We start from the raw sequence: 23008 nt of genomic DNA, 5'->3' as shown, positions 1-23008 counted from the left end.
GTCTTTAAATGAAATAATGAATCAGTTAAAATAATTGCGTGTAAATGTAAAATCACGTAACAAATAAAAAAAATTTAATTAAAATAACAATAATGAGAGATTTGTTCTTTTTACACAATATCATAAAATATTAAATATATCACAAAATGAAAAATCATTTAGTTTATTTTCTTTATTTACGATATTAGCGTCATTTTGTCGGATATCCTGTTCCCGAGGCAATAATTAATAAAAATAAATATCATTAAATCTCTACAGTATTGATATCACTTTATCACCACGAAATATTAATATTCCACCACGATCATTTAGACACCAACATTCGTATCGTATTGACAAAACATATAAATAAATAAAAAGAAAAAAAATTTTAATGTTTACTCAGTAAAACTTAATTTATTTAATAAAAATCTTCCGGCGAGCATGTCATTCCTCTTAGCGCATCAGTTTTTCTATCTCCGACGTAAATGTCAGGTTTATTACCAACAGGAATAGCCTCAGGTGAATCCGTTGTACGTAGATCATTAAAATAAATTGTCGGAGAATCCTTGTTCCTAAATCCCTGCTGTTCCTTCAGTCTTCTCAAATTGATTCCTCCCGAATCCTCACAGTTGTTATAACTACAACTATAACTATAGCTACAACTGCGATTTATCTCACTACTATCGTCGCCATACTTGGCACCTTGGATTTTATAACAATAATTTTCCTCTTTCTTTTTCAAATCACTGTCATTGGCATTCCCTCCGATGTCACCGAACTGGCAAATTGTGTCGCTACCGCAAATTTTACCGTCATCTCCATGCCCGCCGTTCTCCCTTCTGACAGCGTCCTGCCCCGACGGATGCCTTTTATTTGTCACAAAAAATTTATTTATATATTTTTCCTTTATAACTTCCTCTGTGTTGACCTCTTTCGTTAAATTTTTAGTTTTACACCTCGAAAATCCATCACCATCCACCAGTTGGTTGTCCCACAATTTTGAATGCCACAAATCCGTAGTTGTTACACTGTAATTATTTGCCTGCCATCCCCGTTGATTTAAATCCGTGCAATTATAGTTATAATTATTATTATAACAACTATTAATTATTTTAATTCCACTGCAATCATCAAAACGTCCATTAACGAAGACACTATTAACGTCAATCAGATTTAAAGCTCTAACCTTGCCCGCCAGTTCGCTAAATTTACCTCGTAATGGCCCGAGCTCGTTTTCGATCTTGGACAAAATTCTGACATCCGAGCCAATGGGGCTGTAATTCGATTTTGATTTCCATTTGCCACGACGATTCGAATCCCAGAGGCAATTAATTGTCGATGACGTTGACGGAGATGTAGATGTGGGAGAAATGTAATCTCGCTTTTCATCTTCTTTCCTCAATGAGTTATTATTATTATTATTATTATTATTATTATTATTATTATTATTATTATTATTATTATTATTATTATTATTATTATTATTACTATTGATGTTATAATTATAGATGTTATTATTATGCTGTATTGCAAGATTAGACCTAGTTACAGTGATCATTGATGACTGGGATGACGAAAGTATCTCTTCATAACAGGCAGTTATGTAATTCATTTTTTCAAATCGTGCGTGAGAGGACTTGGCCATTCTGACGGACAATTTAGGCCACCGCACGGCAACTGATTTATATTTAATATCCACCGATTGGTCAACGATCTCCGTGCTTAAGCTCGACGATTGTGATTGAGACTCACAATTTGAAGATCGTTCGGAAAATACTAATGACGATGAATTATCTTCCAAAGTATTTATTTGCAGGAGTTTCGTTGTTGGCCCCGCTGAATTACAACGACGCGGCGATAAAGATGTCATTGTTATTATTCGTAAGAGCTCCTGAGATTTTTTTTTTTATATTAAAACTTATTAAGCTAGCTGCTGAGGTGACAAACAAATGAAATGCTTTGAGGTAAGCAGCTAACTTTGTTTTGAAGAACTTTTTTTATATTTATAAATATAAACAAAATTTTTATATTTTACATAATTGTAAAAATCCATCGATTAATTAATTTTATTATTATAAAAGTTGTCAATTGCAAATAATAATTTCAAAAAGTTTTTAGCATTTCAGAATATTCCAAGGTTTTGTTCTTTTTCGCTCACTATAAAAAACAATGAAATTCTCGATACTTAATCGACTGTTTCTGACAGGTCGAAGCCTCAGGGCTCGAGATAAAAACTAAAATTTTCTCTTCAATATTCACCCCTAAGACATTTTTAAAATTACTTCTTATCCAAGTCCCTTCTCGATACTCAGTTTTCACTTTGAATTTTTCAATTTAAAAACTAAAATTCGTCAATAAATTCCATCGCTGAAAGAAGATCAATGTCTTTCTTCATACCCCTGTAAGCTTTCAATTTTCTAGCACCCCTTTACGGGAATCCAAGAAACTATTTCCACCCAAGTCGATAACCAGAACTTTTACCTTCAACAAGTTAACAATTTTCGGTCGGGAAGAAATTTTATTTACCGCCGACCGCAAGAAGAAACACTCTTCATACCGGCGGTGGTTGAGAAATTATCTGTAAAAATTTACAGACTTACCGACTCATCTCGACCTAGGGTAAAGAAACAATAAAATCGGTACTACGCATTTCAAAAATTCTCCAAAATAAATATGTAATTTTGGGGGGTAAACATGATAAGTAATTAAAGCGAATGGAAGCTCGAGCAAATAAAAAAACAGTCAGCGAAAATTGGCGGAATTTATATGTCGCCGGCAAATACTTGTTGCTACTCATACAAACCTACCCTCACATATATTATTTACACGGATGTTATATATGTGGAAAGAGCAAAAAGCCAGTAAGTAAAGTGTTTGAGCTTTAAATGCAATTAAAACAAAACTCAACACATTTAACGCTCCCGTACATTTAATACACGTTAAATTATCGTTAAATCTTACACGATTTTCCTCTCTAGAACAATCGATTTCACGAGGATAAAAGTTCAAGGCCAACTATGACCGACGCATACTGTTTAAATGCTCTAGGCAGTAGTGCATAATAATAATAATTACTTTTATTATTATTACTGTTACAAATATTATTATGATTTATTAAATTTACTTCAATTTCAATTAAAACCCAGTTTTCGCAATTACCTTTGTAATATATTCTGTTAATTAAATGAAAACCAAACAGATCCAAGCTAATTGCTGCGCCATTAAATGAATGTAAAGTAAAGTAATTTGAGTTACTATTTGCCGAAACGAATGTGAATATATAAATGTAAATAAAAGGTTGAATTTTCGAAACAGAAACTGATTGACATTACAAAGGACCTTGTGCTTCAATTGTGTTGAGATTAACTGTCAGCGAATTAATAAAACTCGTCGGAGTTGGAAGTAAGTAAAGGCAGAATCAAGAGTCAGTAAGAGGATTATTTGGTTTGTACGGTACGAGTCATCGTCATAACAATAAAGTCTTTAGTGCAATTGCACTCGCCAAACTTTACGTTACGCGCTAAACTTTAATAACTTTAAAGATTCAACCTCTTTCTTCTTGGATGTTTATTTATTCTGGTTGCATTTTTTTTTATAAATTTACAAATTTAAAAAACTTAATTACTGTTTTTTTTTTTTTTTTTTATAAAAAATTTCTATCAATTTTAATCATCTAAGATTAATGAAGATCTTGTTCACTTGAAACATTGTCTGGTTATAACCTGGCAATTTAAATTGGTTTCTATTAAAATTTTGATCTTTGTGTCTGGCTCTGGGTCCGACATTATTAATAGCTCTGTCTTTCTTTATCTCAGCGGTTAGTAGTTCGTGTTGTGCACTCTGTAAATTAATTTTACGTTTGCACTAACTCAATATAGTGTGATATATAGATAAACATGAACTAGAATGAATCCAAGTGGGTAGAAGAGTAGTACATTGCATTTTAGATAAATCGAGTTGAGCTGTTGCAACATTAGCTCCAGTGTTACGCATTGAGAGTAGACAAGACAAACTACCTTTTGCAATTGATTGAACTAGGATAAAGTGAGCTGTGAGATACAGTACACCAGCACCCAACACCCAACATCGGATATGTCTGCAATATATTATCCTTATACAATTGTATTAAATGTCTCGTCTAGATTCTGTTCTAGGTTCTAGGGAATAGTAAATAAAAACCCGTAACCCACTTTTCATAATTCTATTACAACTACAATTAAAATTTTTTTTTTTTTAATTTAAATTTTAAATGGAAAATGGAAAAATTAAAAGCGCTAAAAAAATTGTTAAACATGTAAGTTCACTCTTTAAATAACTTGGCAAACTTTAAAGCTTCGAACAAAGAACAAATCGATTTGCTTCAACAGAAATTTTTTTTCTTTAACAAAGAAAAATATTTAACTTGCTTTGAAATTTAATATTTTTATTGAATTAGAAAATTTATTTAATGCACTCTCAAAGTTTGTTTTTTATTAAATATTTTACTGTTTTATGTCTAGACTATTTAAATAATTTATCATTTTTTTTAAGTTAATTTTATTCGCTAAAGAACTTAATGAAACGATTTTAAGAGATTAATAAATAATAGAGGATAAGCTTCTACGGTAATCCTTCGGATAATAAATTTTTAATTACAAGCGGTTGAATAATTAATAATTGAGTTTAATTTTTCAAACGCTGATAATTAGTTTTGTTATTAGTTATCAGTATCATAGTAATTAAATTTGCCGTCTTTGTTTTTTGTAAGAATTTTAATGGATGAAATTAATAAATATGAGATATATTTATTTTATTGTTTCAAAAAAAATTTTTTTGGATTATGAATTTTTTTTTAAAGATCTAGAGTTTTGTTTGGAATGATAAAACCTTGGAATTTACTATAAACTATAAATTGAAGTTCGGCCTTGGATAACTTTTGAATGAGTGAGTTTATCGAATATGATAAGAGACCTTTTTCATAGATCGTTCAATCCCCTGCCGAAATATGTTTTGGCTATTCTAGGATACGTATACTCGTCTCTCGAGATATAAAATTTATTATTAACGTGCCGAAAAAAAAAGTATCTATGTACCAAAAGAAAAAAATAAAAACTCTGTTGTTTCTTTTTAAATCTAATATGTTTGATAAAATAAAAAATAATAATCAAATTTTTGACTTTAGCTTAAAATAATTTTAAATAATTTTTCAAGTATTATTTAACAAAAAAAAAAAAAAAAAAAAAAGCTAAATGACTGTAAAACTAAATAATTACCATTTTTTTAATGTAAGATAATTTTTTTATAAAATAAAATATCTCGAGGTTGCTTATTCCCCAAGGAAATTTAATCCTTTTAAATTTTTTCACCATTCATTATTATTATAATAATTATAATGATGAAAAAAAAAAATTAAAACATCAGAATTGAAAAAAAAAAAATAAATAAATAAATAATAAAAATGGTTGAAGGCATAAAGATAATGGGTTCTATTGTGACAGAATAGTAGTACGGGGTGAATAAGGACAGCACACGCGTCTCCTCAAACACAACATACTCCACTTGTTGGACGCGGCGATCGAGGCCGCCACCTGATGCTACGCCACTGGTGATCGATTCCCCAAACTCCTGTCCGAAAGAAGCTAACTCGTACTGGTCGCCATGGCGACCAACTTCACCCCTACAGTTTGCGATACCAAGAGAAGGATGCCGCCTTGGTCGCAATGTTCTCGCGCTTTTACCACCGTCGCTCCTGTCGTTTTCTTCCCAGCTAACTGCGGAGCTTTGGAGCTTCTGACACCCTCACACCCACACACAACATCTGTATCTTAGAGTTTATCTTATACACAGCACCAAAACTTAAGACTCAAGACTTAGACTGCAGTTACTTGGGCTACAACTCATGACTAACACGCGACCACCCAAGACGTGACACATTACACGACATTAAGCACAATACGTGTGCATATAACGACAAGTAATACACCCGAAATGATAAATTAAATATTTATCTTTTTCTCTCCGTATCTTTGATCTTTTCAATAAAATTAAATTACGCTCGTTATTCATTTTATCCCACTTCTGGCTTTTTATCTCAGAGACAAATACTTCCGCTGTTTCCGTAATAAATTCAATGGAGAAAATTTTGTCATACATGCTCTGAGAACTTTTTCTTCTCGAGAGTTTTTAAATATTGTGTTTTGACGAATGAATATAAATTCAAAAGTCGTGATATGAATTCAGTCGTAAACACTCCACGAGGGAGAAAGGATTTGTCAAAATATCATTTTTTAGGGTTGTCAAAGCTATCCATCATTTTAAAGCGACACAAAAAATAAAAATTCTTTGTTGTAAAAAATATTTTTTTAACTAAAAAAAATTTTTTTTAGAAAGATAAAAATTACCTTGATTGAAATCCAGAAAAAATTTCTTCTAGCTAATAATTTTTTTTTGTTTGTGTACACATTGTTTACAAACTTAAAATTAAAAATCACAATAAAAAGCATTCTTTAGAGAGACAAAAAATAAAAAACAAGTTACCCAGATGAATAAAAAATAAAGCATACTTAACGATGCCTATCGCCTGCAAGTATAATAAAATAAAACTAAAAATATAAAAATATGACAGGCATGCGTTTTACCGGCGCGGTAAAACGGCTTTAAAGATGGCAATGGGCGTTTCAAGTTTATTGATTGTAAAATGAAGAGCTTTTTGTAGCGTATCACTTAAACGTTTCGCTAAAATCTAAATATTGGAAGCCGGGCCCCCGAGAGAATCTGCAATCCCTCTGCGAGGGAGTCCCGGGAGAGCTTCCTAAAGGGGGGTTCTGTAACAACGGATGGAACAATAAAATTAGGGAACAATATATGTGTGTTTTAGTTTTTACCCGCGGGGTACTTTGTAAAAAGGGCGGAGAGGGGTCAGAAATAAAACATCCGGTGAATGGAAGTCAATGACCCGCCAGAAGCTTTAAAGCTCGCTCGCGGTGAGGCCACACTGCATATTTCAGTTGAAACGCGTCACAAGGCGGTTTGTGACGTCACCGTTAACCTACATACACCAAAGGGGCTGGTTGTAGATATAGAACAACTGAACAAAACTCTATTCTACTCTACTCTACTCTACTCTACTCAGCTCGGTATCGGTGTATATTCTATGTGTAGAATAGTGACTATAGGAGTTAGGGGATAGGGGCTGTAGTCACACTTCTAACCCCCGTCATCCTCGTAACAGTGACCCACCCCTGTGTATATTTCTTCTCGGCAATAAACCTTCAGTTTTCCACCATCTACCATCTATTTTAGCTCCTTACTTTTCACGACACTTCTTCTCTCTCTCTCTCTCTCTCTGGCTTTTTCTTTCGGACGGTAAGCTATATATTTAACCTCGGTTCAAATCTCATTTTTAAATCTTTCCCGGCTACGATCGTGACACACTAACTAAATAGTTAAGTCCCATAAAAAATTATTATGTCACGCGCTTACACCTTCGTTACTACTTTCCTTTTATTTTTTAGGGAACATTTTTATTTTCTTTTTTATGTTACCTTATTTAAATTCATTTCAGTGCTTTTTTTTTTTTACGAAAAAGGGGAACAAACTATAAGAGACTGTGTATTAAATTTTTTTTTTATAATCAAAAATTCTAATTGAAATGGTGAAGGGTAGAAACCTTTTACCGGTGATATGTTGGCGTAGCTGTCATATAAAAGAGGACAACGTAATTACAGTGTCGCCAGAATATACCCAAGTCAAAATAATAAACTTGCTCGAAAGTTAATGGACTTACATTGAAACTACAATTGCTCGGAGCTTGTAAAGACTTTAATTTACGAGGAATGTAGTTACAGATACTCAAAAGAAATAAAAAATAATAAACATTCAAAAGATAAACTCTTGAACTAAGATAATTATTTTTTACAAAAATTTAAGACGTTATTCTTGAGTTTATAATATTTATTTAAAAAAAAAAAAAATTTTTTTTAATAATAAAGAATTTATTTTTTTCTGTGCAAGTTTCAGAGAAATTCAAGCCTATAACAAACCTTTTGAATTTTTTATATTTATAAAACATGAATAATATTACCCAAATGATTGACACTGACACTTTTTATCAAACCATGAACTATCAGATAACAAAAATAATTCTATTTTTCACTTCAACATATTCCATTACGCTTATTCAGCTCAAATTTCCCGAACAAAAAAAAAATTGAAATAAAAAATCGAAGCGGTGAGTTTAAAATTTTCCACTAGACGGCGCGACGTGAGGATAATTAAAAAAATGAATAAATTGTTTTGAAATAGGTTAAACAAAGTTTGAACATAAAATGTCTGAGGTTAATGATGAAGTTAATAATGATAAAGTTGATAATGAGAACTCCTCCCAATTCCTCGAAATAATGCCACCGAGAAGTAATGACAAAGTTGAAGGCCAAGAGCAAGAAGACGAAGAAAATCCAACGGTAATGCTTTCGGAGAGTGTTGAAAAAACGTCTGAGTCTGGAGCTTTAAAAGAAATTATCGTGGATGAGGTTACCCCAGAAAAAGTACCATCCGTTAATTTAATTCATGGTAATGACTTGGATAATTCCGTGAAACAATACGTTGAAGGTTTAGCTTCAGAAGGAGAAGAAGAAGAAAAAGAAAAGTCGAATAATCCCTTGAAAGGGCCAGATTTAAATCCTAACAAAAGTAAAAGCAGGCATAAACAATTCAAATGCTGTCCTGAGGGTTTCTGCGAGCTTGTGGCGCGCCGCAAGCATCGGACCGACAAATTATTGGAGCAACAGGCCGAAATAAGCACCCGGTTAGCGACTTTGGAAACATGGCTGCCAATGATAACTGTGAACAAAATAATGCAGAGCGACTGTGACCCGCAGAATGTCATTAAATACATCGAGGAACAGGCGACGATAATGTCGGCGGTGACGAATCAATCGACGTCAAGGCACGAACCCCAAGAGATTGGTGGCCTGGAAGCCGAGCGGAAGGAAGCGCTCAGGAGACACGAGGAGGCACGTACGGTGTTGCACGAAAAGCAATTACAATTGAAGAAACTTAATGAACAAATTGAGGATGCCAAGCGGAAACAGGAGGAATTGCAGCGCAAGATTTATGAGGCTGAAAGAAATAACGAGCAGCTAAGAAATAGGGATCAGCTTGAGGATGATGAAACTCTATCGGAATACTCCTTTGGGCCGGATGACTTGGCGAACATCACCAGGTTGGAAGAACTGATAGTCGGGGAGCACAAGATTAAAAAGGAGATAAAGGAATTGGAGCGAAGAGAGGCCGCGTATGTTGAGATACTCAAGAAGAGCCAGTTTTGGAAAGCTAACAAGGCTCTGGGTGGTGAAAGTACCTGTTCAGATGGGAGGAATCTTGATGGTGAAGTTGATAAATTACGCGGTCAATTGGCAGCCAAGTCAGCGGCGAATCAACAGCTTGCTGATAGGATTTGTCAATTGGAAGACCAGATTGAGAGTCTCGAGAACAAATTACGTAATTGCAACAAGATTATTGAATTTAGCGGAAAGCAGAGGCTGGAAGATGAAAAGAGAGATGGAGGTGCCAAATTGAGGAATAAAATGAAAACAACTAATGGGACGGGTGACAGTGAAATAAGTGTCAGAGATAAAGCGACGCTTGTTAAAGTTACAACAACAGATAGATCTTCTGGTTCGGGAAGTAGGAGAAAGGTACGATCAACTTCTGACGGGAAAATAACTGAAGAAAAATCAGTAAATGCGGTTGTTGATACAAGCTCGAAGAAGACTCACACCAGGATAGAAGTTACTGATCGAGCTGTTCAGGATCCTATTCCGGGAGATTCGTCTCTGGATAGCAGCATTAGCGGTGAAAAATCTTCCAGAAATGAAAAAATTCAGTCTATTCAGGATACTCATTCTCGCTCTTCTTACACGTCTTCTGAGAATAAGGCGGATGGTAAATTACAAGGGAATCTCAAGGGTGAGACTGGGGAGGAAACGGTTGAACGTATTACCACATTTGATGAAGCACAAACATTCGGAAAGACATTATTATCAGGAGCAGACAATGAATCATCACGGGTTGGAGTAGACAGTTCTTGGAACAACGATAAAACTTTAAGAGATAATGGTCCCGGCTTAGATGATAATCGTCCCGGAGAAATGGATACTGGAAACGGTAAACGTCTCTCAGCTCAGTCCTCTCAGTCCTCCAACAATGAAAAATTAGATCGAGAAGCTAAAGTACTATTTGGTAATCCAGAATCTTTATTGGACGACAGTACTGCCAGTAAAATCGCTCACTTGAATTTATCGGCTATTCCGGAATTGGAGGATCATAATACCCGCAGTATCAATGATCAGTCTACTCAGTATGAGATGAAACTGCCTTTTGGACCCGAAAACACTGATATTGAGAACAGCGGTGGAATATATCCTGATGTTTCTGGTGAGCATCATTCAATTAATGAACAGGCTCGTGATCAATCTTCCCAACGGGGATTTCGGCCTGATACCAGTGCTTCTGGTGATAAATCATTTGTTTCGATGAAATCGAGGTTGAGCAAAGAAGAAACTAACTATGATATCTCTGGAGTTCCTGATGATACCTATGATCAAAGTCGTGATCAATCAAAACACAGCTCAGTGAAATTTGAAAATGAGAAAAGCAAAGGTACTCCTGATAATGTCAATGAACAAAGTCGCAACCAATCTAAGCACAGTTCAGTGAGATTTGAAGAAACTCATAAAAGCGGCGAACAATTTTTTAAATCAATGAAATCGGAATTGAGCAAAGAGTTGACAAATTACGAATTTTCTGACGTTGAAGATGATCAACTCCCTCAAGCTATTAGTACAAGCAAAGCCCAATCTTCTGCAAAATCATTTGTATCACTGAAATCGCAATTGTCCAAAGAAGAAACGGATTACGAGGTAGATCAAGCAGCCTCAAGGCAAGAACCAGCAACGATTACTATTAAACGAAACGAACTGGAATCATGGTTGAAGAGTCTTTATGCTACGCACTCAGTTATCTCGGCAAGTTCTTTAATTAATTATTTTAACAATTCAAAAGCTCTAGTTTAAAATATTAGCATTTATTCAAAGGACTTCAATACTTTGAGGATTAATTAAACTTTTGAAAAGATTAAATCTGGATATAATTAAAATAAATAATAATTTTATAAAAGAGCTATAATTGAAAGAGAACTTTCCCAGTAAATTAAAAAATTCTTTTACGAGAAAATTTTTAATTAAATATAGTTGATATAATAAAATGCGTAATACTATTTCAGACATGCAGAGAATGTAATATTAAAAGGCCCGAAGTTATTGAAATTATAGAGGCAATACAGAAACATTTAGAGGTAAGTGAAATTTTGCATATAATAGTATTAGTTGACCATTAATATTGCCGTTTCCGGTCTTGTAGATTGGATCGGTGAGTGAAGTGACCAAGACAGGGGATCAGTCCCATCAAATTCAAATGCGGAATATCAATTATGATCCAAATCAAGATTCAATAACAGGTACTGTTGATATCGACAATCTTAGTATTACCGAGGCATAAAAATAGCCTTAGCCTTGATACTTATTCTTTTTTATTAAACCAAAACTTGTGTTTATCCAGACGGGAAGAGGTCTTTGATTAAAAAACGAGGCACAAAGCCACGGAATCTTGAGTTGAGGCAACAGCAAAGTATTGGAGAAGAAGAGGAAATGATGATGATTAAAGAGCATATTGGGCTGCCATCAGGAACGTCTACGCCAATTGACAAAGAATCTAAACAAACATCACAGCTTCTGAAAGATAATTACGGTATCGATCCAACTAGGTCAATCCAGTATTCGGGTTCCCATCGACATGCGTCTTCAAATGTTGGGGGCGAAGATAAAGAAGCAATACGCTCAGAATCAATTAACGGTAAATCAATAGGCTCAAAGGTAAATACGTCTGTTGGAAATAATGTTTCGAGCGGTATACAAGTACAAGTTACTCCTAAGGTGGATGATAGAGATAAACTGAGTGAGAGAGATTTTAAAAGGACAACTGATACAATTACTAGCTTGACAATGGACAAAGTTTATGGAGATAGACGTGATGTAGGTACTTTGGTAACACCTCTACTTGTAGATGAATCGCAATCAGACGAACCAGATGCCCCATTATTACTGAACGAGAATACTCACCGGCAGAAGCACCAGAATCGAGATGAAACCAACAACTCAAGTACAGTTTCTATTGTACTACCATCAACTACTGTGGATATTATACCCGTGGCTCTAGGTATCACAACTACTGCTACTACTACAATAGCTACTGTTGGTTATACTTCTTCTGGTGGTAATACTGCTACAGCAAGCACCAGCACAAGCAATTTATCTGCAAGAGGTGAAGGTAAACCCAGATCCAAAGAACTCGATAGAAACACGGTATCTTACGGCACCAATACGAATTCTTCAGAATCCGCACGAGCTTTAAGTTTGAGGATGGGCGACATCAACCGTAAAATTGACGAAACTTCACCGTCGAGAGGTAAAAGTAGAGATAAAGGGAGACAGGATCATCACAAGGAGCTAAGGATAAAATCTTTCGAAGATAAACCGAGAAAAGGGAAGAAAATTTATCGGAATGAAGAAATGCGTATGATCGAATTTGATGGATTAAGTGATACCGATGGGGATACGAGAAAACTTATAAAAAAGCCATCGAACAACCAACCAATCACCGCCGGACAGACTCACGCTCTTGACAGAAGATTGTCATCGGACAGCCTCAAACCCTGCTGCATTTGTCACCAGGTCCGACAAGGCGTAAGTTTTTTTTTTTTTTTTTTTATTCAATACTCCATGGGATTACTTTTGTAGATTTATGTTCCAAGGGTAGTTTTTTGTGTTGAAAGTTGATAGTAAATACTAAAAGCTACAGAAGTAATTGAAAACCCGCTTACGTGTTACAGTTAGATCGAAAAAAATAGGTAAATAAATTGGAAATGAAAGACCCGCCATTTTGATTGATAGTTCTTACTTCAAAATGTCGGTCAATGTCTGTTCTCTGTTAATGGATAGCTAGAAATAATTTTTCATGAAACTGAAATCAACTGACACGTGATAAATTTTTTTTTTCATTCAAAAAATAAATTAATACTAGAAAATCTTTTCTATAAAAATTTGTCTGTTTTGAGTTTTATAATTTTTTAGAAAAAAACTTTTTGTTTGAAGTTAATTATTGCCCACAAAGCTTTTCAATAAAATAAAAAGTTTAGATCATTTAAAATGCCAAAGTTGGAAAAACTTTTATCTAAAATTCACTGGAACCTTAAAGTATTTAGACTTGTAAAAGTATCTGAGGTTTGAGATTAGGAACGGGCAGTCGAGACGATCGATACTAACAAGTTTTATCTATTATTTACTATAATAATAATAATAATTAAAATAAATTAGATTGTGAAAGTTGTATTATTAATGACGAAAATTTAATCAACAGCCCAGGAAAAATTTTCCCCTAGTTTGTTAGTTGTTGAAAGTCCCTAAACTAATTAATCTTATTAATATTACATGTTAATTGACCCTTTAATCATTAGACAGAAAATAATAAATAATGGATGTGAGCGGTCGTTTAAAATTCAGCTAACCGTAAAAGAATTAGAACTGAATGCCCGTTCATTTCCAGGCCTCGTTAATATTTATCGATTTGAACGGAATAATGAATAATCCCTTGTTTTATTTATCTTGAAACCTTTTTTGTTTAATAAAATAGGAAAAGCTGACGATGAGTCAATACGAGGAATTAGTGGCGAGAGCGGGTCAGGGGGCAAGTCGTGTTTGCTTAATAAAGTCAACATCGGAATTCACTGATCAGCAAACACAGCCAAGCCATAAAACTAAGCCCTTAAAATCTAGCCCAAGGAAACCAGAGGCTGGCACCCCCATCAAACTTAAACGCCCGAAGCCACCCAAGGGTTATCCGGATTTTAGCTGTGAAGTATGCGACTGTGATCCATGTGGTACTGGCAACAATAAAGCACAGTCCGGGCCGAGTAGCCCGAGGTCAGACGAAAACGGAAACAGGTCCAGACCTCGATCTAACAGTGGTCGCTTCAAGAGGTGATGTGGAACTCTTTTCCAGATGTATCTTTTCATGATGTTTCTGTTTCTGTTTTTATTGCTATTGCTGTTGATTTGGATGCTGTCTCTTGTCCCTAGTTGGGGAAATAACCGGAGATTAACCGAAACCGAAGTACTCACCGAACATTCGCCAACGTATGACGACGAGACCGGTGATTGTGGTAGCCCCTTAGCTCACCGATGCTACCCTGTTCGGCTTGCATTTTCGCCTGAGCCGTGACCGCCACAGTGGCAATCACGTGATGTTGGTGCCCAGTTGCACCCGCCGTGGTGACGCTTCTGCGCGAACGCCACCCTGCTCTGCTGCCGGTTCCTCCGGCGCTTGGTGTTGGTGATTTCTTTTGATAGGTCCTGTAATATATTTTATTGTTAGTTTGTAATCATTGATTATTATTATTATTATTATTATTATTATTATTATTATTATTATACTTATATTTTATACAAAAAAAAAAAATTTGACAATTTTGTATGAACAATGGATTTTTTTTTTAATTTGAATTTATTTTTATAATAAGAATATTAAAAAGTTAATTGAATGAAAAATTTTTACAGAAAGAATTTTGGAAGTATAAATTATTCAATTAAAATTTATATAGTTTTTAATTTAAATTCTTATAACTTTGAAATTATTTTTTTATAATAAAAAATAAGCCGGTTAAATATATATTTTTCAATTAATATTTACATATTTTTGTATTGATTCCATAGAAATTAAAATTTTTAAGCTTGACTATTTTTAAGTTGAAATTTCATAAATTCAAATCGTAAAACTAAAATACTAAAATAAAAATATTAATTTAGAAGCGTGACCTCTAAAAAAAAAAACCCGCGCCTGTTCTTATTAATTTTACGAATTTAAACATTCCGTTTGTCGGATAGAAATAAAAATTACTGAATCTTTTCCTCACAAATCCGCGGATGAGTGGCAATTAAAACTAGCATAGTACTAAAAGTTTAAAAAAAGTAATATGCGTATCTATCCGGGTTTTAAAAGCTCTATCAGCATTTAATAAAAAAAAATAAAATAAAAAGTTTTATTAAACGTCTTTATAATTCGGATAAAGTTTTAATTAAACAAAAGTTTAGTGGATGTAAGTAAAAAACAATAAGCGAGCATTTTCCAGATAAAATAAGAAATAAGTTTATAAATAAGTTACGCACACACTCAAAACAACATTACTCAGAGTTGGTTGGCAGGCTCAAAGCCTCTCGGTCTATTTACAACAAAATTACCCGACCGTTTAATTTTTCTACGGATATTAAAAATTCATAAATTTTTTACGCTCCCGAGGCATACGCTGGTATCCGTAAACACTGCTTCGTACATAAAATAAAATAATAATATTAAATCCCGAGGCATACAATAAGAAAATAATAAAACCTTGCAAAAAAATTCCCTCGCTTTTCCGATCTATTCGACGTGTTTTAAATTCATCTGTCTCGACGTTAAAACTTTTAATTTCATTTCAATCTCTTATAATTTTATTTTCTTCCATTATTGGATTATTGAACAAAAATCTATCGGTACCGTAATCCATTCCATTATTCTTCAGCACGGGGGAACTAAATAAATTTAATCTACTGCATTCTTCTCTCAAAATAAATTACTGAATAAAATAATTTTTAAAAGATATTGAAAATATTAAATACCTTTTTGAATCAGTATTAACGTTCTATATTGATTTATATTTATTGTAAAAAGCATACATTGTTGGCTTTACGTCAATAAATTCAAATATTAAATAAAAAAAATTTTACATATTTATTTTAAATTTTTCACTGGAAATATTTGATATTTTCATTTTAAATTTATGCATTTACTAATTTATATTCTATTTAAAAAAGAAATGAACGGTAAAATAGCGAGTGAAAATCTAAAAAATAAAACCTTTGATTTCACATTCATAGAAAAATTTAAATATTATAAAAAAATTGAGAGTGAATGCAGTAAAAGTATAAAAATTTTTCATATTATTAAAAAAAAACAATAAAAAAATTAGGCAAGCATAATTAATTAAAAAAATAACTTTAAATTATTACAAAGAAACTTTTTTAAAAATTATATTCTTTTTTTTTTTTTTTTAATTAATATTAATAAAAAAAAACTAACCTTTCTTTAGTATGTCGACACTCTTCATCATCCTCTTCCTCAATATCATGCAACCTGGGACTGAGCCGGTGCTGAGTGTTCCCGTCCTTGTTATTGGAGTCCTCCGAGTTTTGGTGACTATTGTCCTTAGAGCCTTTGGTACCCGGAAAACAAGCTCCGGTGGCGACAGCTTCAACAGCTGCGTCAAGAGCCTCTAAATCGTCCAAGTCCCCGGAGTTGTTGTTACTACCACTACGCTTACAGGTGCTCTTAATAACACTCGTGATGCTGCTTTTCTGGTTCTTCTGACGCTTATTGCTGTGGCAAACAATTATCGAGGACTTGTTCTGCTTGGGCTCGGCTTCGCCCAAGGATCCGGGATTCCCAGAACCAGAACCGGAACCACAACCACCAGAACTAAGTCCTCCAGGAGGTCCTCGCCCGCCGCCGCCGGCGCACGGCAGGCAGCACGACCACGTGCCCCCCACTTCGGTACCCTACTGAAAGCTCCGTCAAAACATTAGGGATCCACCATCAAGACCTTCTTCTTCTTCGTTTTTTTCTTCTTTTTTTTTCTCACAAACTTATTTCCCAAATTTCAACTGGTAATTACATTAATCATTTATCAATCATCTACTTTATTTTTTTTATTTATTAACTACTTTTTCTCTCAGGATTTCAACTTATCGGGGGCACAAGAGCCACCTGCATCATCTTCACCATCAGTATCTTCATCTTTATCATCGATATGATAATCCCAGACATTATCAACACAGCCACCGGCGACGTCTGCGTCTCCAGCACGCTTTATCTTCACTCATTCATTATTAATTTTTCTTCTTCATTATAAATATTATATTATAATTATATCTCTATAATTATCTGCATGTGAACACATTATTATATTATTATTATTGATAATGCTTTATTAAGCATGTCCATCAAATCGTTTTATTAATTTCAATCACATTATTCACATTATTCACATTATTCACTATTAATAGCCACTTTTATTGATTCATCATTTGTCTAATATCACTGAGTTGATAAATACAAATTCACTTGCGTCTTAATAACGTTTGACGTACCGGAACTTGCTGTTATTTCCGCCAAGTATATTTATATTAATGTTACATTATATTACATAGTTTCAATAGTAAGAAATTTAATTTTAACTCAGACAATCACAGAGTTATGATTATTGACAGTAAGTCTTTGTTTTTCTCTATTTATAAACTGTTAATATTAACTGAAAAATAAAATTTAATATTTTAAATAATAGTTTTCAATTTTTTTTTTTTTTTAAACAATCCTTTTACTTGTAATTGCCTTCAATAAAGAAAAACTAAAAAAAGAAGAAACAAAGCATTGTCTTTAAAGAATTTTTTTAAAGATAAAAAAAAACACACTTTGTATCAAGATAATTCTCCCTTTAATTAAATTAATAAAAAAAAAAGTTATTCCATCTACCGACTACATTCAAAGTCACCCTGAATTTATAAAAATTAATTACCTTATTTGATAAAAGTTTTCTGTAAAAATATCTAATTAAAATTTCAGAACTATTTATTTGTTACAAAAAAAAACTTTCATCTTTAAAAGTTAAATTTAATAATAAAAAAAAAAACTTTTCAAAAAAAATCTTCTAACAATTAATTGCAAATTTTTGGAGAAATTATTTCTGTTGTTTTATTATTTAGTGTGTTATTTATCTAGGGAAAAAAAAAAAAAAAAAAAAGAAGAAGAAGAAATATGTTACAACTGAAACGTAATATTGTCAGTCGTTAGCTCTGTTTATTACAACTATTGTAATTATTTTTATTTTTATTATTATTGTTATTATTATTATTATATATATTTTTGGTCTCGATCGAACTGGTATCCCTGGCTATAACCCGTAGCTACCTAAAACCATTTGGCAAGCCCCTATTCGTTTATCACGAACCCTCTCACACTCTAGCCCCTCTTCCGCTTCACCCACGTCTTTTATCCCTTGCCTTTACTATATTTTCTCTTTAGATTTTCTCACCCTGCTCTTTCTAATCTACGCTTCAATATTATTTTTTTTTTTAGTATTATTAATATTATCAAATTATCATGTTTTTCGAAATTTAACCGCAACAACAATAATAATAATTATTATTATTATTTTTCTGACTATTTAACCGAGGTTTTCAATAACAACCACCATCCCAGCAAGTCCCTATTTAAAAGTTAATGAATAAAAGTTAATAAAAAGTATACCTTGAGTCGGCATATTTTTATATCTTAAATTTAAATCCCAACTCAATCAAAACGAGAGACTAAAAACTAACTTTTCCATTTCCTCTTAACTCTGCTTGATCTTTACTTGTAACAACTTCATCTCCATCTAATATTTAATGTGATGCTTGCTCTAGATAACCTTGACTTGTGTTAAATCCCCAGAGCTATCACTTTTATAATTTACTCAGAAAATAACATAAATAAATATACGACATGGAAATTATAAAGTTATGTAAATATATTCGACTTTCTGTGAGATTAAAATTATAAACAAACACTCGGGACAATACAGTTTAATTAAATCTATCGACATTCTCACGAGAATTAAATTAAAAATTCAAATGGATTTTATTTACACAAATAACCACTGAAATACAAACTATCGGTTTTTTTTTTATGAAGGAATGGGTGAAGTTAAATCGGTGGAATTTAAAAATTAGCTTTTCAAACTCGATCTTATTTTTGTTGCAAATAAAATATAAAATATTATTTTTTAAATAAAAAAAAACTATCTACAATAAATTCTTTTATTGTTTAATTTAAAAATATTTACTAAGTTATGATAACATTTATTTAAAATTCATTTCTTTGAAGTTTCTCTTTACATCAAACAAATCTTCCCTTTCTTCTTACTTTCACGAGAAAAAAACAAAATTTCAACGGCAATAAATTTCATAAATTCGGAACTATAAATAACATTTCAACACGTTATTTAAAAAAAAAAAGCCAAACAATAATCAGCCTTCTATTTTCAGCACTATAAATTTCAGAGTTTCCCCGGTATCATTCCCTCTTTTTCTCAATGCCACCTTCCACCTTCCTTGGAAAGGAAGATCCCGTCTTAGATCTTTCCTTTCGTTCCTCACAGGAGAATTTTTGGGAAGACTATCGCAATAAACTAAACAAACCGTACCTCGAGGGATGTTACAACACTCTGGAGAGCAGTATTATATATAATACAGTGTACAGTGTAAGATCTTTCGACGTCTCTGTTCCCTAGCCAAAGCATTATATCCGAGCAAAAGGAAATGGAAAACCGGGAAAGTAAGGGAATGGATAGAATAGAAGGTATTTGCGAGAGTATTCGAGATATCACCACAATAGAGGTCACCGTTCACGAGACCACAGAATATAATAATAATAATAATAATAATAATAATAATAATAATAATAATAATAATAATAATAATAATAACCGTAATATAAAAAAATATAAAAACCCATTCAATATTTATAATTATTTCAACAACCAGCTGTACCTCCAAAATTGTTCAGTGAATTTTTTTTTTTTTTTAAATAATAATAATTTTGAAACGGAAAAATTGAAACCGTTTAAGATTTATGATCCGCGGTTGTCAACAATAACAACAAATGTGATCCAAGTGAATGATAAACAATAAATAAATCGCGTGACGTATCAGGTGTAACCTGTACCAGACGATGACGACGGCCGAGAGCCGACTAACGGGGAGCAGAGAGTAGAGAGTAGAGGGATCGTATCCATCTACATGCTAGCTCTCCCGCTATCCGCTATCGGCAGCACACGGGGCCACCCTCTCTCGTCCTCTCCGAGGCAGGCCGCTCCACACCGGTCTCTACACTACTTGCTCCTGTTGTGTGCTAAGCTCGACTCGCGGCGATCCACGGCACACACACTCTCCCACTTGTTGTGTGTGTGTGTGTAGATGTATGCTCAAACTATACCAGACTAGGCACCAGCGCTTGCGGGCCATCCAGTGACGTAGCATCCGGAAAAGCGTCAGATCTTCCGGGTACCGGCCAGGGCCACCGGTTTCAAGCTTTTGTGCTTGCTACAACTTTAGATATTCATGTTCATATGGTATTATTACGTATAACATGTAACATTATATACGCTGTTTTGCACATGTCTGATCTGATATACTTTGTACTACTTGCAATTATTTTTTATTATGGTGGAATTCTTTGGGGAAATTTCTTATAAATTTTTCTTCTGAAGAAAATTATTTTTAGACTAAATAAAATTTAATAAGCTCTATTAAATAGTTATTAATTGTTAATAAATATTTTTTTTTCAAAATTTTCTTAGAAATTTTTTTTCAGAGTAATTTAAATAAATTCAGTATTAAAAACATTAAATTATTTGTACAAAAATTCAATGAATAAATTTTTGTATTAATAAGATGAAAATTTTAATAAATAATTTATTGTTTAAATATGTACTACACTTTAATAAAAATATTAAAGATTTAAACTAAAAAAAAAATTTTTTTAATTTTTGATTTTAATAAAAAAAAATGTTTAATCTAAAAAAATCTCTTAAATTTCTGATAACTAAATTTCTAAAAAAATGACAGAATAATCTAAATATAACTGATAGTCAAACCAAGTTACGCCCAATATTTCCGTAGCTCGTGCTTGTATTAAAAAAAAATAATTTTTATAATATTAAAGCTCTCTGTACTACTGTAATATCATTATTTGGCGGGCACTCGAAGCATCGAGCCTCTGGAGCCATAGCAGAGTTCTCTGAGCCTTACCAGCAAATATCAACATCGACATGCTGGCAACTCAATTACCCAACTAAACAATATTATATTAAATTATACTACCCGGCATTATTATTTAATTCGGTTGGTATAGACTAACCCAACCCGCATCGATAAATAAAATAATATAATATAATGTATAACATATAACATATAATATGTTTAAAAACAAAAATGAAAATCACTTGGAGCAAACAATCTATAACATATTTCACTTCTATTCAATTCGCTTGTCAACTACACATAATAGAGAATGACACTATACATATGTTCCATCCACTCACTCTTGATATTTTCCATACACCCACATACATTTACATCGCGTGTGTACCTCACTCATACAGTATTATATTATAACTATATTCCCGAACTTTGTGTTCAACTGTCCGGAAAACTACCTCAGCCTCAGCCTCAGCCTCATACTCAGCTCTATCGCGTCAATGTAGCGAGAAAATTTACTGGAAAAAATGTAAACAAAAACCTTTCAAGCCTTCAACCTCTCCTCACATGACTCGTATGGCTCCACGGAGGCTTTGTTCCTTCGATGGAAACTCTACTCCCAGCTGTTTTGTGTTTTCTGCATGAACCTTTTACTTTGTATATGCTTCAATTTTTAGTGCGTACTGATATTATACTGAGATAGGTATAGAAAATATCAGAGTGAGAGCAGAGCCAACCTCTCGCTATCTCGCGCATTTTTATTTTAAATTCTCGAGTGCATACTCTTGATATCACTTTTATTCTCTGCCCATACTCAACTGCATATCGCATTTATCTACCTATATATTTATATTTGTATATTAGGCGTGACGCGGAGGCTAGAAATAAACACGTCAGAAACTTGGGCACGAGTTAATTGGTGTCGTTATGAGTTTTATTAATTTCAGTGCTTTAAATGCTTCTCACTCTGGATTTTAATTTTGTATTTCCTTTGACTATTTTTATATTTTACTTAAAATATTAATTTTTACTTAAGAAAGCTTAAAAAATTATATCAATAATTTTTCTATTAATTTCTACGAGAGAAATTTTTTTACAATTAACAATAATAATTTTCATACATCTATAAATTTTTTTCCAACGATAAAAATTACAGTAAGCTAATGTTTCATTATAAAAAATTTTCAATCGATAAATTTTTATTTTAATTATAAAAATTTTTCCTATAAAAGAATTGAAAATTTCAACGACAATATAAAACTTCTAATCGGACATTAGCAGAGATAAGTTCGCCTGAATTTAACCGCGTAATTGCGAATTCGCGGTGTAATCGAAAACTCAGGAAATAAAAACATCGAGAAGAAGAGATAGAAAAGGGAGTAGGGGGAAAAACATGAAATAAAATGAAATAAATGAGATCGGATAACAAAGTTGATATTGAGAGTTGAGTTTGGGTTGAAGCAGCTGCGAACAGAACAGACAGCTCAGATGCCTCCACCAGGCAACTCGGGGGGGTCGATATAGCTTGGACGCGTGCGCGTTTCGACGTACTCGCAACTACACACTAATACACATAAGTACACAATAATATAATATTCCTCTTTATGTGAATATACTGTTCTGAATATATGCGTTATGTCTATATGTTGCATAAACATAGATTTAGGCACGGTTATAGCCGCTAAATAACAGGTGGATGTACGTATGCGTATAACAAAGCCCACTTTATGTCGATTAATAATCGAGCACTATAGACAAGCTTCATTAGCATTTCACGTCTGATGATATTGGCTCATTGCAAAATCACTGTAATACCAACCAACTCGACATTCCCAACTCTGTCCTTTAATACCCCAGCTATTTATTTATGTCCTTGGGTTATATTTATAACCATTTTATATTATATTACTCCCGGCTATATATCATATTTTATTTTTTATTTAAAGCTCCGTTACCAATTAGAATTATTAATTATAATTATTCGTTTAGCAATCATTTAGACACGGATATTTTTGATATTTCTAATGACTCGACAAATGATCAATAAATACAGAGTTTAATTGAGCATTAATTATTACTATTAAAGTTCATTAAAATTTTACCAG

At 32.9% G+C, this 23008-nt stretch overlaps 1 protein-coding gene across 3 annotated transcripts in view; it reads right to left on the bottom strand.

The window, feature by feature from the left end:
• The window catches only part of Dnc (phosphodiesterase dunce), a 77562-nt gene that overhangs the window by 45857 nt on the left and 8697 nt on the right, over positions 1–23008 (bottom strand). Inside the window, exons 1-2 of one of the 3 annotated variants that reach the window (XM_074254122.1) lie at positions 16192–17128; positions 14199–14429 (exon numbers count right to left, since the gene is read on the bottom strand). The exons of the other annotated variants lie outside the window; for them this stretch is intronic. Of the exons in view, the coding sequence (XP_074110223.1) occupies positions 14199–14281 (83 nt within the window). The 5' untranslated portion in view covers positions 14282–14429; positions 16192–17128. Of the gene's footprint in view, positions 1–14198; positions 14430–16191; positions 17129–23008 lie in introns of those variants that run through there. 3 annotated transcript variants of the gene reach the window in all.

The sequence above is a fragment of the Cotesia typhae genome, unplaced genomic scaffold (genome assembly GCF_013202065.1).
Source record: "Cotesia typhae breed Kobodo isofemale line unplaced genomic scaffold, CoteBio_Ctyphae scaffold_13, whole genome shotgun sequence".
NCBI classification, from domain to species: Eukaryota; Metazoa; Arthropoda; class Insecta; order Hymenoptera; family Braconidae; genus Cotesia; species Cotesia typhae.
Note: the sequence above shows the minus strand (reverse complement) of the source record. Positions and strands in the feature narration are given on the sequence as shown.